This window comes from Cynocephalus volans, chromosome 4 (genome assembly GCF_027409185.1).
Source record: "Cynocephalus volans isolate mCynVol1 chromosome 4, mCynVol1.pri, whole genome shotgun sequence".
Taxonomy (NCBI): Eukaryota; Metazoa; Chordata; class Mammalia; order Dermoptera; family Cynocephalidae; genus Cynocephalus; species Cynocephalus volans.
The window spans coordinates 4555536-4573746 of record NC_084463.1 but is presented as its reverse complement, the minus strand read 5'-3'; the positions used below and the strand labels follow the sequence as shown (position 1 = coordinate 4573746).

The 18211-nt window shown below is 39.0% G+C and overlaps 1 protein-coding gene across 4 annotated transcripts in view; it reads right to left on the bottom strand.

Annotated features, from left to right (window-relative positions):
- LOC134374714 (serine-protein kinase ATM) overlaps positions 1 to 18211 on the bottom strand; it is a 132364-nt gene that overhangs the window by 83045 nt on the left and 31108 nt on the right. For 2 of the 4 annotated variants that reach the window (XM_063092642.1, XM_063092638.1), the window contains exons 11-20: positions 14182 to 14376; positions 13295 to 13390; positions 11875 to 12100; positions 10117 to 10242; positions 8898 to 9023; positions 7962 to 8051; positions 6501 to 6672; positions 3199 to 3398; positions 735 to 817; positions 485 to 640 (exon numbers count right to left, since the gene is read on the bottom strand). In XM_063092642.1, the coding sequence (XP_062948712.1) occupies positions 485 to 640; positions 735 to 817; positions 3199 to 3398; positions 6501 to 6672; positions 7962 to 8051; positions 8898 to 9023; positions 10117 to 10242; positions 11875 to 12100; positions 13295 to 13390; positions 14182 to 14376 (1470 nt within the window). Of the gene's footprint in view, positions 1 to 484; positions 641 to 734; positions 818 to 3198; positions 3399 to 6500; positions 6673 to 7961; positions 8052 to 8897; positions 9024 to 10116; positions 10243 to 11874; positions 12172 to 13294; positions 13391 to 14181; positions 14377 to 18211 lie in introns of those variants that run through there. The other 2 variants (XM_063092640.1, XM_063092641.1) reach the window with 2 other exon arrangements.

The following is an 18211-nucleotide window of genomic DNA, read 5'->3' as shown; positions in this document are numbered from 1 at the left end:
TTCAGATTAGGGATGCTCAACCAGTTAAGTATCTGCAAATATTCCAGAATCTGAAAAAAATCCAAAATCCAAAATACTTCTGGTCCCAAGCACAATAGCCTGTATGTGCTCCTCTATAAGTTATCATGCTATTGTCTTAGACTGTGACCATATGCATGAAATAACCAGATAGTGACAAGTCCAATCTGTTCACTTTGGGGACATGAACAATTCAATTGATTTAGGCTTGTTGCACTTTATTCACCATACATGTCAAACTACTAAGTGATTCAAAATTTGCAGGGAAATATACTCAACAGTATAGAAAGCCAAGCCTTAAGCAAAAAGCAATGTTCTTCAAGCAATTAAGAAGGAAAACAAAAACTACATTTTACTATTGTTAAAAGATATATTATACAGGAGGATCAGAAGAAATCACTAATGTGGAAATACAAAGTATGTATTTATATCCAGAGGTAGCAAAAGAAAAATAGGCTGTACCTACCAAAATGCTCCAATGACTGTAAGAAACTGTCCTTGAGCATCCCTTGTATTGTCAGAGTCCATATTACCTTGACCTAGGTTTGTCACTATGCGGAGGAAATGGTTTAAAATTGTTTTACAAACATCTTGGTCACGACGGTACAAAGAACACACATTGCTGCGGTGGAAAAAATTTAGCTTTATAAGCTTAGCAGAACACATCAGTTATTTTTAAAATTTAAAGTGAACATAACATGGATTTAATTTCTTACGATAGTGGCTTCAGAAGTTCAACAACATCTTCCATTGGCAAGGGATATTCTTCTCCAGGAAGCTCCTTTAAAAGCACTAGATACTAAGATGTTACGGGGGGAAAATCAGCTTTTGTCATAGATCGCTTACTTTAAATAGTATATACATGTAAACATAAATTCACACGTTCACACACACACACACACACACACACACACGAAGCTACAAATTTTTTAAAAAGAGTGTACAGTAAATTCAAATCCAAGCACCACAACCTTAACTTGTGTGGTTAAAAACCTTGCCTTATAACGTCTGGGGCCTTTATAACCTCACCTGTAAAATGTGGATGTATCACTTACCTGGCCAGATAACTGTGAGGATTAGAAAAAATAAACGTAAAGGTCTAGCCTCTACTATGGGGATTCAATAAATGATCTTTATTATCACTGTTGCAGTTTAGAGCTTGAGCAAGACTATGTAACTATATTACGTCACCACCCTCCCAAAACAGTGCTTGGGTATAAGAGTTCAATGGTTAAAAACCATTCCATTAATGAATCTTGGAAAGCAGAGATAATCATGGGCAGGAAAAAAGTCAAATACCCTGACCTATCTTCCTATATGGCAACCTCGTAAGGCTCTCTATGTTGTTATGGATACAAGAAGCTATTCAGCAACTACCAGTTTGGGTAACTATAAATAAGCAGCCAGTTTCTGAGTGCTGCCAAATAATTGTCTAGCTACACCAAGAAATCATAAGAGACTTTTTTCCTATCATCTATATGTAGAAAAATACATTTCTTATTTCTTCTCAGATATCAACAAAGAAAACTAAACAATCCTCTTCAATATTTGACATGAGAGCCATGTGTATAATGTTACTGAGTGTCTTGAAGCAACCTTAAACATCAAAGCTTCAAGAAAAGCAAATAACCCTTCCCCTTGGTCAGGGCTGGAGACTTGACTACAGTGTTTTCCAGGGCCAAAACCAGGAGCTCAAACAGAATACAACAAAACTTGTTTTCTGGAGCTAGGGAATTGACATGCATGTTCACCAAGGCTGGGAACATGACCAGGGATTCCACCAGGGACTCACCATTCATGTTTGCCATGATCAGAAGTTCCAGTTGGGGACTCACCATGCATGTTAATCAATTTGCTGGAACTGGGGACGTGACCTGGTACCCACAAGGCTACTTGCTGGGCTAGAGGTTCTACCTCCATGTTCACCAGGGCCAGGGCTAAGAGATGGCCCATGTTGGCAGCAGATTAGTTGCATATAAGATTACTTAATAAATGAACAAATGTGTTGAAGTGATGTGGAAAGCCAAGTTTTTTTACTGCCAGAAAAAGGAGGTACAAATATGGACAGAGAAAAAAAAAATCAAATAAACCCTTTGATGTTGGATTGGAATTGAAGATTATCAGTAGATGGATAAAGAGATGAGATGAGGGGCCAGCCCGTGGCTCACTCGGTAGAGTGCGGTGTTGATAACACCAAGGCCCCGGGTTCCGATCCCATATACGGATGGCCGGTTCGCTCACTGGCTGAGCATGGTGCTGACAACACCAAGTCAAGGGTTAAGATCCCCTTACTGGTCATCTTTAAAAAAAAAAAAAAAAAAAAAAAGAGATGAGATGAGAGCAGGAGAGGGATTACTTTTGTAATATTCTCATCAAAGCCTAAATCTAATCACGTGGAAACATCAGTCAAACCCAAAGTGAGGGATTCTACACAGCAAACAGCCTGTACTATTCAAAAATATGACAGTCATGAAAGACGAGGAAAGATTAAGGAACTGTTCCAAATTGAAGGAAACTGAACAGACTTCATAACTAAATGCAATGACACAATGTTAATTTCTTCATTTTGATGATTATACTGTGGCTACACAGAAGAGTATCCTTATTTTTAGGACATACACAGTGAATTATAAGGAACATCATATGTGCAACTTATTCTCAAAATGGTTCAGAAAAAATGATGTGTGTGTGTGTATGTGGAGAGAGAGAGACAAAATGATTAGGCAAGTGTGGTAAAATGTTAATTGTAGAACCTTATGAAGTGTATATGGGAGATCTTTGTAGTATTTTTGTTACTTTACTATCACTTTAAAATTACATCAAAAAAATTTGAAGCATATACACTAAGGTCAAAGGCAAGACTCAGACTTCGAACACAATGTTGTGTGTTATTTTTACATTCAGGATCTCTGTTATTTGGCCTAGTCTAAAATAAATTATAATTAATTATACCTAAAGAGAATATATCCAAAATCCAGTCAAGTTTCAACATTTCAGCATCCATTTAAATTTTTGTCACAGGACATTAAAAGCAAAAAGTGTATTTTACAACTAGTTTAAGACTCATTTCTCAAGGAAGTAATTTCTAGTCTTCAAAGGCACTATGTGATTCTTATATGTCAGCCATTTACATTTAGTCAGCAACAACAGACCCAAAGAGCTTCATTTCACTTAACTCACCATGTGCAGATGGAGAGATTTAGCAGGGTCTAGTGTGCTAGAATCAATTAACATCAACAATTTCCTCCGAATATCAGCTGCTCTAAATGACACATTATTGGTCTGAGCAGTAGTTACACACATACACAAGAACTTGAGCATGTCTAAAGCAAGTAGATCTTGCTTTGATAGATATTCTTCAGCTAAAGGATTCATGGCACCTAAAAATAAAAAGGACTCATTAATACTAAGAGGAGGCACAACTGTCACGTACGTTGAATATTAACTCAATTATCCTTCCCTTTACCAAAAAAAAGGTAGACATATATGAAAAACAAAATTAGAGCAAAATTAATTATACACTAAAAGCTTCAAAACTCTTCATTAAAGGTTATCCCAGGATTATGTCATCAATAATCAAAAATATGGAAAAAATCTATATAGACAAATATTCACTGCAATAATGCTTATTATAGGGAAATAGAAAGGAATCTAAATTTCTGACAATAAAAAAGATCAAGTAAATTATGGCATTTATGACTGGGATATTATAAAGCCATAAAAAAGTATGACTATCAATGCAAGCAGCTACATGAAAAAAAATGCTTATAATTAATGTTAAACAGACAAGCTATGAAAGATATACGAATGTTGATACTGATTACAATTTTGAAAGCATCTATGGAGAAATAACAGAAAAAGGTTAAAAGTGGGGGACTTCCAGTCAAGATGGTGGAATAGACAGTGCCCAGCATCACTCTCTCCCACAAATCAACCAATTTACAACTTTTAAAAGCAACAACAGCCAAGCTGGGGCCGCTAGAGCTCAGGCAAAGAAGAAGAGAGACCTACAGAGTGCAGGAAGGCAGGAGAAGCCACAATGAGAGAAAGAACCACTCCCACCATTTCAAATCCTAGCCACTTCAGGGCTGGAGCTGGTGAGTACACGGAGCGAGAGCTGGCAAAAGCTGCAACTGTGCCCTTCGAATGAACATGCTTAGAAGTGGCAGGGGAGAAGAGGGCCCTGATGGCCCTCAGACCTGCAAGACCACTAACAGGGTTCCTGAGGACCCACACAGGAGTGAGGAGCCACAGTAACTGAAAAAAGGAGCCACTCAGAGGACGGTGAGTCATCGCAAGGTACTGGCACACAGCCCACCCCATGGGAAGTGTTTAGAGCGCCAGTGGTGGGGGAGACGGGCTCACCTGGGGAACACTGGGGCACAGCATGGACAGCTGATCTGACCTCCAATTACCACAGGCCCTCCAGTCAGCACTCTGTTTAGACTGGTCAGGAATACAGAACTGCAGGGGGAGCACTTTGCTGAAAAGACTCAGGCCCAGACCAGAGTTTCTACACAACCCAGGTGTACCAGATCTCATGAGACCCAGAAGTACATACAAAGTCAACCATTCAAACCTGAGCTGCACAAAAAGCCTTCACCAGGGAATCAGCAGCAAAGCAGCAATTTAGCTCAACCACAGGGCTCAAGTGCTGGTCCCCACAGGAAGTTCCCCCATTCTAGAAATAAGCAAAGGACAACAAATTAGTTCCCGTGAAAAGTTTAAGAGGTGGGAACAATGAATAATCCAACACAGAACTGAAAGAAAAAACAAAATACCCACAGATCAGAGACAAAGTTTGATATTAACTAGTAAAGATCTCACTTCACGAAAGAACACCTATAAAACCTAGAAGGACCAGAAGTCCCCTTGGCCCCCAAGACACGGAGTGGGGAGGGGTAGGGGCCCCAGCCATGCCCCCCAACATCCACACCCAGTTCAGCTGACCACCGAGCCACTGCAGGAAGCACCCCAGGCTCCCAAGACGGGGCAGTGGGAGGCCAAAGACCTCGTCCATGTCCTCCTGACACCCACACCCAGCCCAGCAACAACCACCAAGCCACTGCAGGAAGCGTCCTGGGCTCCTGAGCCAAGTGGTGGGGGACCTTGGACCTCAGCCACGACCCTTGACACCAGCCCAGCGATGATGACCAAGCTGCCGCAGAAAACACCCTAGGATCCCAAGCCAGGGCAGTTGAGGGTCAATGGCTTCAGCCACACCCCTCTGATAAATGCATTCAGCCTAGCAATGACCAAGCCACCACTGGAAGCTCCCTGTTCTCCCCTGCATGAATGAGAGGGGTGCCATGGGCCTCAACCATGCACCCCCCTCCTTCCTCCTTCTCCCACCCTATTTCCTTTCCCCTTCCCCTCTCTCTCTCCCACCCAACTGCTCCACAACATCTTAGAAATGTAAAAATAGATGGAGCTCAGGGCTCTGAGACATGCAGCTAGAGACTGACAGCCCCCCCACCCCCCACAACCAGGCACACTGCCATTACCACGGGCCAACCCAGGGTCCTGAGGCACAGAGCTGAGGACCGACCCTTCCTCCCACTCTAGACAAGGAGCATGCCAAAAACACCACTTCCATGTGGGTGGCCCACCACAATAGCCATGTCTGTCGCAAAAGCAGCTAGACGCCACAAACACCATGCAGATGGCCTGCCAGCCATTCAAGTGCACTGACACAAGGAGAGTCACCAGTGGAGACCAAAGAAAAAGAAAAGAAGAGGATGTCTCTTTCCACAAAGCACATTCCAGAGTGATAGAGGAAGCACCTACTCTACGATAATAGTGGGGGACCTGAACACACTTCTCTCAGCACTGTACAGATCATCTAGGCAACAAATCAACAGAGAATCCACTACGGACAGAAGAAATCTAGGGTTATCAGAAGTGGGAGGGGAGAGGGAGAGGGGGATGGGGAGAGACTGGATAACGGCATAAAGAATAAGCACGATTTATAATAATATATATGCTAATAATATTGATTTCATCAATATACATCAACGTTGAACCCCAAAAATAGGTATAATCAATTATGATTCAATTTTTTAAAAAAGGTTAAAAATGATGGCATATACGTGCTTTTTCACCTTCCTGTTTTCTTTTTTTTTTTTTTTGGCAGCTAGCCAGTACAAGGATCTAAACCCTTGACCTTGGTGTTATCGGCACCATGCTCTAACCAAGTGAGCTAATTGGCCAGCCCTCTCCTGTTTTCTCCTGTCCAAATAACCTATCATATGGTTTTATTTCTTTAATGATTATTTTAAATTCCTCCCATGAAGAATAAAATAGGAAACTAATAAATTCAATAAAAAATCAGAGAAATCTAAAGTGTATAGGAAGGGAACTATCCTAATACACTATACTAAAGGAAAATTAAATGAGCATAAAATTAATATCAATGAAGAATTTCATAATGCCAAATCAATTTAAGGAGGTAAAGAAATCCCAAGCAGTAAATACATATTTACCAATAGCACTTTGGCTCTCTCCAGATTCATTTCCATCACTAACACTACTGGCAGGGTAATCATTAAACAGATCCATGGACGACTGATCCTCCACTTCCATTAGATTTCCGTCAGTATCATCTTCCACTGATTCTACTTCTCCATAGTCAAATGGCTTTTTGATAAAAGATGCCTTCAAAGAAGAGAATCAAAAATGTTTTCTTCTTTTTTTTTAAAAAGATGACCGGTAAGGGGATCTTAACCCTTGACTTGGTGTTGTCAGCACCACGCTTACCCAGTGAGCTAACCGGCCATCCCTATATGGGATCCAAACCCAGGGCCTTGGTGTTATCAGCACCACACTCTCCCAAGTGAGCCACGGGCCAGCCCCAAAAATGTTCTTTTCAAGTTGGTTTCTTTCAGAATTACATTGTACTTAAAATTTACCTCATCAAACAATTCAAGATTCATGCATAAGTATAAATACTATATTTTTACTCAATGTCCAACAATAGGAAAATGGATATATAAAATGTAATATGTCTATTTAACAAAATTATATGGAAACTTTAAAAATAATTTCTTACATTAAGAAGTTCATAATACTCAAAATTGATGAAAGTATGGGAAGAAGTATAAATTGGTATAATTATTTTGGAGGGCAATGAAAATATCCATCAAAAAGTAAAATTCACATGCTAGAATTTTACAATCAAACCCACTGCTAGAATTTATCCTACATCCTTCATATGTACAAATAAAAGTAGACAAAATAAAAGTACAAGAATTTTTGCCACAGAAATCGCTGTAACAAAAAAATCAGAAACCATTTGAAATGTTAATTAAGAGCAGATGAACTAAAATATATATGTATATATTATTCCCATATAGTGGAGTACCATGCACTGCTAAATAAAATAATATGTAGTTGTATATATCTTATAAAATAAGTATAGTGACCTAGAAAAATGACCAAGATTTGTCATGAAATGAAAATATTCAACTTACAGAATATTTTTTTCACTCAATAGATATTTACTAATATCTACTAAGTGTGCTAAACACTGTTCCAGACAACAAAGTATGTGTGGCGTGGAGTATAGAAGAAGAAAAATAATAGCACAATAAGAATATATTACTTGTCTGGCAAGGTTTTTGTCTGTCTTTTTAAAGAATAGAGTTATTTTGAATTTTGGTACAGCGTTATATAGAAATAGGTATAAACCTGAATGATTATTAGTTCCCAATCTTTCAATCTATTATTTATTGAGAAACTAAAAGCCAGCCACTATGCTAGGTATTGATATTAAGAAGCAATCAAATATACTTTGCCCCAAACCAAATAACTAATTTCCACATTTATAAAAATATAAGATGCTCTATATTGTGAGATGCATCACTATTTAAGGGAGATTTCAATAAGAAAAAATTATGCATCTTAGAATTAATGAAATATAGCAATAAAACAGGACTCATACTTACCAAATTTTTACAAATATCTGCAATGTCATTCATTAACTTTGATGTTAACAATCGTAAGAAAAAGCCAGATGCAATCTTATTTGGATTCTGCTGTAATTAAGACAAAGAAACAAGCAGCAAAGAAATAAAAACAATTATTCTTGGCAGATAATATTATCTCTATTTTGAATAAAATGTAGATACAGTTTACTAACAGGGCCAAGATATAAGTTGCTCCCAAAACACTAATCTCTTTCTTAGAATAATACCTATAGCACATGTCTTACATTGTGCTTAAACAACATTAAAGTACCACCTATTGACCCTAAACATAAGTAAGCAATAATTGTAGTTAGAGTTTATACTTCCATTTCTCTTCTTCCCCACTGAAACCAAAAGGCAGAAAAACATATTACAAAACCAAAAATATATGTGGATGATAATGATACATGGCCATGTACTTAATATTAACTTTCAAAGAGGTTTCCAATTATTACCAGCACACTGGCCTGTCTCTGCCACCCTACAGGACTGCTTCAAATCAAAACAAAGATTACACACAGTAACACTCTTTCTAACAAATATTATTTAAGATGATCTGGGCAAAAGGGAGTAATGCATGTGCTAGAGTTGCTTATCTTTGTGGTACTAAAAAATCCTTGAATAATGGTACGCACATTACATAGTTGGTAGTCAACACATTTTTATTAAATGAATGAAAATAGGCTGGCAATAATAGAAGTTGTACATAAAAGTGGTAAGAGAATCTCAGAAATTAGCAATGAAATGATGAAATTAATTTCAAGGGAAAATCAGAATACCTGTTGCTTTATACCTCTGGATATTTACAATTTTAAATCAATTATAAACTTATGAATGAGGCAAAATATAATTACACCACCAACCAGTAATCATCCCCTGAATACACTAAAATATCAAGTAAGAAAAATATCTTACCTTGGTACAGTTACACAAGCAACTTGTACATAGATGCATCATATTTCTCAGTGAACCAATTCTAGATTCCTCATTTGTCTTATTTTTAAAGAGAGTGATACTTTCTCCTGCACATTGCATTAGAGACTATGAAGAACAGAAGGAAAAATTCAAATTACAGGTAAAATTACAGTTCACTATTGCTTTTTAGTTTCACTTGAGACAAAATTGTTTTAGAAGTTACACATGATGACAGAGTATAACTAAAAAGTATGAACAATAAAAAAAAGACAAATCTTATAACCTATCCTCTTTGTAAATCATACCATTGACAGAGTAGATGGAAAAAAGTTTCATGCTTAGAGCCTACTTGATTAATACCTTTAGCCAAGGATTCTTTAGGATAACTGATCACAGAGAAAACTTTTAAAAGTAAAGACAAAAATCAGTATTTATGTTAATAAAATTAAATTTTAATGTGAGATTATTTCATTGGCTATACTTATAGTTGGCTTACAATAATTTCAAATCTTAAGGAAGAACACAGTATCATTTCCTCTCAGACTGCATAAGTGAAAGAGAATGGGTTAACCTATAAAAAATTTGGTTTTCTAAACAAATATAATAATTTTCCCAAGAAGACAATTGTGGAGTATGCATAAAGCAAATGTACTTCACAGGGCCTGGTTTTCCAAAGCCTTACAATTTCGAATATTGACCATGTAAAGGACAGGAAATTTTCCCCAGGCTATAGTCTCTGTTGTAAGAGAAAGAATTATAAAACAGCAAGGTTGTTGGCTCAAAGACAGGTTACTGATTGATATGTAAAGATACTGGGAAATTGCTGTAAGAAGAGAATGTTTGCTAAAATCAAGCTTTTGTTGCAAATTGCATTATAGAATGTCACCTTGCTTGTCTTACTGAATGTTACCAGCTTCTATTGTTAAACTTGTTAAACTATACTTAGCAAAACCCCACCTATGTTCTCTTCCTGTAACTTCGGAGAATAAAAATGGGAAGAGAACCCAAATTCGGGGTTAATTTCCCAAATGGAAGGAATGCCTCACTCTTGAGGGTTCCGGGAGATTAACCCCTTTTCGGGGCTTCTCTTGCTCAGAAGAGGTGGGCTTTGAGTAATCTTTGGCGACTCCGTCACCCAGGGAAAAAGGGGTGACAAATCCGTGGGAGGCAAAGCAACAGACAATTCATTCAAATTTATTCAAAACTTTAATTCTCCTACCTTGGCTTTCTGGAATAATTCTGATTTATATGCTTCCTCTTCAGATATTATGCCCACATAACAGTAACAGCCAAGAACACCCACCAAAAGACTTGAACACCGGACTAGGGTTTCTGAATCTGTAATCTTAAAATAAACCACAAATTAAAAACCATATATCTCATGAATACTTTTGGGTACTCTAGAATTATCTTTTATAAGAACAAATTATATATATATATATATATATATATATATATATTAAGAAAAAAAAGTTCAGTTAAATGAGTTAAAGATGGCATATACTGAACATCTCTAAAAACATCTAAGAGATCACTATAGAATTAGGATAACTAGGACTTTCAAGAAAAACAGCCAAAGTACCTCTTAATGGTCAAGTAAGATATCCCTCTTAAAGTGGCACAGTGTACTGCACATATAGGCCCTTAATTATTTGAGCTAGAGAAGAAAAAAAGAGTAAAAAAAAAAAAGCCTGACAGGCAAAAAATGTCTGTCTTAGAACATAAGTAGAAATTAGATTCATATGGAAAGACATTAAAATGACATTTTGTGCTTCTGAAGGACAAGTACCCTGACTTATTCAGCTTTTTAGACTCCACAGATAAGCACAAAGCATTTTTGCTAGTAGATATTGTTTAGACAATTTTGTAGAATTATGTAAGAATCTACAAAGGTCACACAGAATAACAAGATTTGGGGGGGGGTTTGTACTTATACTGCAGGAAATGGCATTTTAGGGGAAAATACAGAAAACAAAATTACTTAGTAATGAAAGTGGTTACAACTGTGATGCAGAAAAATGTCAGTAGTTAAGGGTAAAACAGATAGTCATCAGGCACACTGTCCTTTCTCAGTTCTTTGGGTCATTTTCCCTGGCTACTGAATTTACTCCTTTGAGTGGCTTGCGGGCTTTATTTTACTCAGCAAATATTTTATCATTTACCATGTAACAAAGCATCATAGAGGACACAAAGATTAATTAAAATATATACACCTTGTAAGGAGCTTATGGCATAGTTTAAGAAATATCTGTGCATAAAACATACATAAATATCCATGCTGCAAAGAAGATGCTAAGTGCCATTAAAAATTTGAAATATTAAGTATTATAAAAATTAAAAGATGAAAAATTATTGTGGCCAAAATTATCTAAGAAAGGCTTTATGAAGGATTTTGACATATGTATGATCTGAATACACAGAAATGCGTAGAAAGACATTTCATGTTCAAAGAAATGCGAGTTTGGCAAAAGTCACATAAGAAAATTTGTGATTTTATGAGGACAAAGAAAAACCATATCTGAGAAATTCCTCAATGGTCTCTAAAAAATGGGTAATTGCTAGTCCATTTAGTATCTTTATTATCACTCCTCCCTCTTCAAATGCCACCAAAGTCTATTAGATCTGTTTAAATAATATCCTTTACTGTTACTGTAACATCTTCCTCCTTTGCACTGAGAGGTTCTTTTCATTACATAATTCCTATGCTCAAACCTTTACTATTCCCCCACTAACCTACCCAAAGAATTCTTTTATGTCTACCAGAATTCCTGATGCACAGGAAGTATTCAAATTATTATTCTTCTGTTTTCCTTTTTCAGGCTTAGTTTTCCCTATTTGTAGCCAGGTATTGCCAATATTGCTTCTAAAATCAAGCCTCTCATCATCCTTAGTGCCTTTCCTGCCCTCATTTCTCCTTCCTAATTGCCTACCAAAGTTGAAACAATTACAGGCTTTAGTTGTTTCTTTAAAATCTCACCTCAGGTGAGTAACTGCTTAGAAGCTGTTCTGATAATCCCAGAAGATAACGATCCAGTGATTCCTTGAGATTTTGGTGGACAGAAAAGCCAATACCGGATTGGTGTTTTTCTATAGCACATTCTTTCTCAATGGTTAAAAAATCCATCTTGTCAAAAGTTGTCTGAAGAAATAGCTCTTCTACTTCTGAGAATGAAGGCTCTTCTTTGTCTTTTTGGTGGTGTTCACTTTGAGAAAGTAAGATCTTTAATTTATAATCAAACTATCTAATACTTTGCCTCCATGTAGTAATAACACACTACAAATGAAAACATCAACATAGCATCTACATCACTCAAAGACTACTTATACAATTAATGAATTATTCTTTTAAATGCTTCTTTTCTCTGAGCTTTGATACCTACTTGTATCAAATTTCATTATTAAGTAGCAAATTTTACTAACAGATACAGAAAACAAATTCAAGTTACAATTTCAAGGGCAAATTCAGAAAGTATTAAAAAGAAAACAGTAACACCATATATAAACGCTGACAGTAACACTGTGTAAAAATATACCTTTTTCACCTTTGACTTCTCCAAAATGTAGAATTTTTTTAATCTTATGCTGTCTTGGGGAGATTAGGAATCTTCATGCAAGTGAGTCATATTCAGTCGCAGTGATAAACATAAGTCTTCTGAGTCAATCAACTAAAACTAGGTTTTTAGATTTATTTTTGTTTTCGATTATTAATTTTTGGGTTTTATTTTGGGTTTTTTGGTGGCTGGCCAGTACAGGAATCTGAATGCTTGACCTTGGTGTTATAACACTGAGCTCTAACCAACAGAGCTAACTGACTAGCACCTCATTCATTTTTAAAGCTAACAGTCAAATTTTACGTTACATATAAAAATTTTACGTTATATCTTTAAGAACTCATTTCACATAAATCTTATGTTCCTAATTTCCCATCATAACCATCCAATTTTTTCCAATGACATTTGTCACATTTATGCTATACAACATTAAAAAACAGTAATCTTAGGGCTGGCCCGTGGTTCACTTGGGAGAGTGTGGTGCTGATAACACCAAGGCCATGGGTTCACATCCCTAAATAGGGATGGCTGGTTAGCTCACTTGGGAGAACGTGGTGCTGACAACACCAGTCAAGGGTTAAGATCCCCTTACCAATCATCTTTTAAAAAATAAATAAGTAAATAAATAAAAAATAAAAAAATAAAAAACAGTAACCTTGATCTAAAATTATAGAATATAGATTATAATCACTGAATTAAAAGAAAGTTTTCCCTGGATAACAGCTACAATTTTTTTTACTTGACCAATTTAGTTAATAATTATTAAATGCAGCTACTACCTTGCTAAAATTATCTTTGTAACTAAATATGTATCTTAAAATAACAGAACTTTACTAGATAACATACCATTCTGGCACACTTCGGAAAAAATTCATTGCAGCTTTACAGTTTTTCATAATGAGACTCACAAGGATTTTCTCCAGTACAAGATGAGGAAAATTACTATAAAGAAAAATAAAAAGCTTCATTTAACAGGCCAAAAGCCATTTAAAGAATTCTTTAAACTTTAACATCCATGTTTGGCTATAAACCTTGACCTCAAATATTGGGATCCTAAATTAAAATTCCTTTCATCTGTACTGAATTTCTCAATATCTGAAAGGAGAATTTAAGAAATATACACAATACATTACTATCCGCTTAGAAACAGAATCACATCTAATTTTTTAAGATCATTTCTGAAATAAATAAAAGATTGTGAAATTAAAGCAAAAGCACCAGGATCCAAAGGTCTGTTCTCCACATTCAGTTCCAATTACCATCTGTTGAAAGGTAAGTGGGCAAGCTGCTCTGCTCTCCATCCTAGTGCTTAAGTCCTATTTTGTCTTTCTCTTGATTCCTCACTCCATTAATTTAACATATGCTCGTTTAACATATTTAACCTAGAAGATACTCACATCATGATTAAGGACCCAGGATCTACCTTAGTCAGATATATGGACCTATTCACAGATGAAAAAGGAACACATAAATGCTCAAAGAATTTATGCATATTCCTTATGCACATCCCCATATTCTCACAGTGAGACAACCTTTTATTTATTTCAGAAATGATCCAGGCACAAGGACAGAGAACACTGTAAAATCAAAGAGAATGTATAATATTTAGGGCTAGCTCTGGGAAATCCTGAATTATCACTATAAAATAAAGCTATCTGGTGTTAAATTAAGTGGAGGGAGCCTTATAAAACAAAACAAAAAAACCCAGCAGCTTGCTAATGAACTGAAATTACCTGTGAAGAATTGGAGGCAGTTCTGTACTATCTTCTAAGTCATCCTCTAACTGATAGAATAAGAGCCACTTCATTATCAATTCCTTTAAAGAAACACTTCTATTTACTTCACATATGTTTTGCTCTGGTCCTGTTTTTACCGTTTCAGGAACTACACAGACGGTCAGTGCCAAAGTCAAACAGCATACTGCAGGACTATAATGAAACAAAGGACAACTGTTAAAAGTAAGGTCTTTGAGGAGCAGAGACCTTGTCTATCTTAGTTACCACTATGCCTCCAATGCTCAGAACAGTGCCAGGCACATAGCAGGCACAACTTTTGTTGAATAAATGAACATAAAATATGTCAAAAGTCTGATTATACTCAAGAAGATTCTTGATTAAAAACTATCCCTTAAAAACAGTATGCACTACTACAAATAAAAGGTTTATGAATATTGAACAAATAATTAATTGTAAATTACAGGGAAAAATTCAAACTCTTTATAATTCTTTTAAGAAATTCTTTGAAAGTGGCCTTTCGCCTCCCCTTCCTCCGTCGGCCGTGCGTCCTCCTCCCTCGGGCCGAGGCGGCCGCGCGCGGGGCAGACAGCGCCGCCACCCGGTTGGCGCCGAGACCTGCTGCGCAGGGCGCCTCCGAGAGGACCCGACCCAAGAGGGCGAGCGGAGGAGGAGCCCGGGTGGCGGGAAGCGAACCTTGGTCCCCGGGGCCCTGCGAGGGCAAGAAGAGCGGAGAGACTGTTACCTTTCGCCGCGGAGATGAGTTCATGACTTTTGGGGTCATCCTGAGGGAAGTGGAGCTGGCTGCTATGGGGATTGAATCCTTGACCTTAGTGTTATCAGCACCACATCTAACCAACCGAGCTAACTGGGCATTCTGGAAAATGAAGTCTTTATTCTGAGTGGCCTCATGGTCAGATGAAAATCAAGAATTTTATTACTAAGGAAAAAGAATAGAGTTTTTAAGTGTGGACTCTGAAGCAGAATGCCTATATTTAAATCATGGCTGGGGCGGTTTCAAGATGGCGGTGGCTGCGGCGGCTGGCGCGGAGTACCTGAGGTGGAAAAGGCGGCCACTGGGCCTCAGGCAGCCGGGAAACTTGTGGACCTTCCTCTTGCCATCTCTTAAGGGAGGACCGCTGCTGCTGGCCGGTCGTGGGGGGTGACCGCCACTTTGCCCCCGGCAGGAGAGGCTGCCTCATTTACAGGCAACAGCTTTGAAGTGTGGAGCAGGAAAAGAACTGTTTCTTAGCTACAAAAGCAAGTCTCGAAACAGGGAACACGGCGCCAGGGCTGCTGTGGACGCAGCCAGGATCCCGGAGGCCGGGGCCGCGCTGAAGGCGGCCAGCTGCCCTATTCAGGATTCGAGGTTTCAGGCCGGCATTAAAGAAGATTCCTGGGAGCGCCCGAGCCGCGCCGCGACTGAACAACCTGAGGCGGCAGCGGCCGAGAACTGGGAAAGGCGGCAAACCAGAGACAGAGAGCGAGCACCCGACCTGGCACAGCACTGTGAGTGATCCCTGGCACAGCTCTGTTCGGGGGGTGGATGCCCACGCGGCTCCCGCCTGCACCACCAGGCCACTCACCGCCCGGTGCTGCCTCCATTTTCCCAGGTGCGGGCAGCTCCGCCCTGCTCGGCCATCACTGAGCCCTCCCACTTGCTTGGCCTGGCGCAGGGCTTTCCGGAGCCTGCGGGCCGGCCTCCTCTCCCACTCCCTCCCCGGTTCTCTGGCAGGGCTGGTGGCATGGGGCGTCCCCGGCTAGTGTTGGGAGGGCAAGGAAGTACGGGCGGGCCGACTGTCACTCCACCACACCCTGGACTCTGGCCCCCGGTAAACTTCCTGTTACTGGGAGGCAGATAACATCTCTGCGGCCACCAGTTTGGAAAAAAGCCTAACGAATTTCTGGTTGGGAATAGTGTGGTAGGAGAGTTCCCAGGTCCGCTTGAACCTGCCGGAGAGCAGGCTGCAGGCGGGCACTAGACTCGGTTTATACCGGGGGGATACAAAGGTGAACAAGACCCGAGAAAGATCTACACAGTGCTACAAAGGCACCCAGAGAGACCGGTCGTCTGTGCCTAGCAGAAACCTGGTAGACTTCCTGGGTGAGGCGGTGCCGAGCAGGGTCTTGAAGGCCCAGCTGACAGACGAGGGGTGCAGAAGACACGCCCCAGCCCAGCACAGTGCGCAGAGAGGGTGGAGACGTGCGGCCAGGGAGGCGGAGACTCGACAGAAACCACACACCCGGTGGGGTAGCCACTGCACGATCTCACAGCCTGGGCCAGAGCACACGGAACGGGGAGAAGTCCTGCACAGGAAGTGAAAGCTCAACAGAGATCACACACCCTGTGGTACGTGATCCACCAGCCCAGCAGAGTCCAAGCTGACCAGAAAGGTGGCTTCCCGGAGAAGCCCAAGACCCGAGGCAACCACACACACAAGGCACTAGAGGCCAACTGAGCAGTCACGGAGGGAGCCATACGAAATTGTCAACCACAGCAACATCCTAGTTAGTCATTAGTCTCAAACCGGTGAACTGTGAAACCCCCGGCCACAATGAATAAACACCAAAAAAAAGATACCAGAAATACAAAAAATCAAGAAAGTACACCACCAAAAGTTAATAAATCTCAAACTCTAGATCCTATAGAACAAGAAGCCCTTGAAATAACTGACAAGGAATTTCGAGTGATAATTCTAAGGAAACTGAATGAGATACAAGAAAACTCAGCTAGACATCATGATGAAATGAGGAAAAGTATACAGGATCTGAAAGAGGAAATGTACAAGGAAATCAATGTCCTGAAAAAAAATGTAGCAGAACTTGCTGAACTGAAGAAGTTATTCAGCGAAATAAAAAACACAACGGAGAGTTTAACCAGCAGGCTTGTTGAAGTTGAAGAGAGAACCTCTGAACTTGAAGATGGGCTGTTTGAAATAACACAAACAGACAAAAAGAAAGAAAAAAGAATCAAGGTCATGGAAGAAAATCTGAGAGAGATATCAGACAACCTCAAGCGCTCAAATATCCGAGTCACGGGTATTCCAGAAGGGGAGGAAAATGGAGATTCCATTGAAAACATATTCAACAAAATAGTGGCAGAAAACTTCCCAGGTATAGGAAAAATCACAGATCTTCAGATCCAGGAAGCTCAACGATCTCCAAACGTATTCAACCCAAAAAGGCCTTCTCCAAGACATGTCATAATCAAATTGGCAAAACTCAGAGACAAAGAGAGAATCTTAAAAGCTGCAAGAGAGAAGCATCAAATCACCTATAAGGGAGCCCCAATCAGATTAACATCAGACTTTTCATCACAAACCCTAAAAGCTAGAAAGGAATGGGATGATATTTTCAAAATACTAAAAGACAAAGATTGCCAGCCAAGAATACTCTACCCTGCAAGGCTATCCTTCCGAAATGAGGGGCAAATAGTATATTTCTCAGACAAACAAAAACTGCGGGAGTTCACTACCACACGACCACCCTTACAAGAAATCCTCAAGGGAGTACTGGGTTTGGTTCCTGAAAGATAACTACCACTGCCATAAAAACCCAAGAAAAATCTAAACCCACTAGTATAATAAAAATGGCATTCATGAAGAGAAAACAAGCTAACAAAAACGCTATCTACAACCTAAGGAACCAACAAACAAAGAAAGCAAACAGTAAATCAGAAAGCAAGGAACAAAAGAAACCTAAGACAACCAAACAACCAATAAAATGCTAGGAATAAATCAACACCTTTCAATAACAACTCTTAATGTAAAAGGCTTAAATTCCCCAATTAAAAGACACAGACTGGCTGACTGGATCAAAAAGCAGGACCCAACTATATGCTGCCTACAAGACACCCACCTCACCCATAAAGATTCACACAGACTAAGAGTGAAAGGATGGAAAAAGATTTACCATGCAAACAGAAAAGAAAAACAAGCTGGAGTAGCTATTCTTATATCTGACAAAATAGACTTTAAACTAAAAACCATAAAAAGAGACAATGAGGGACACTACTTAATGATAAAAGGAC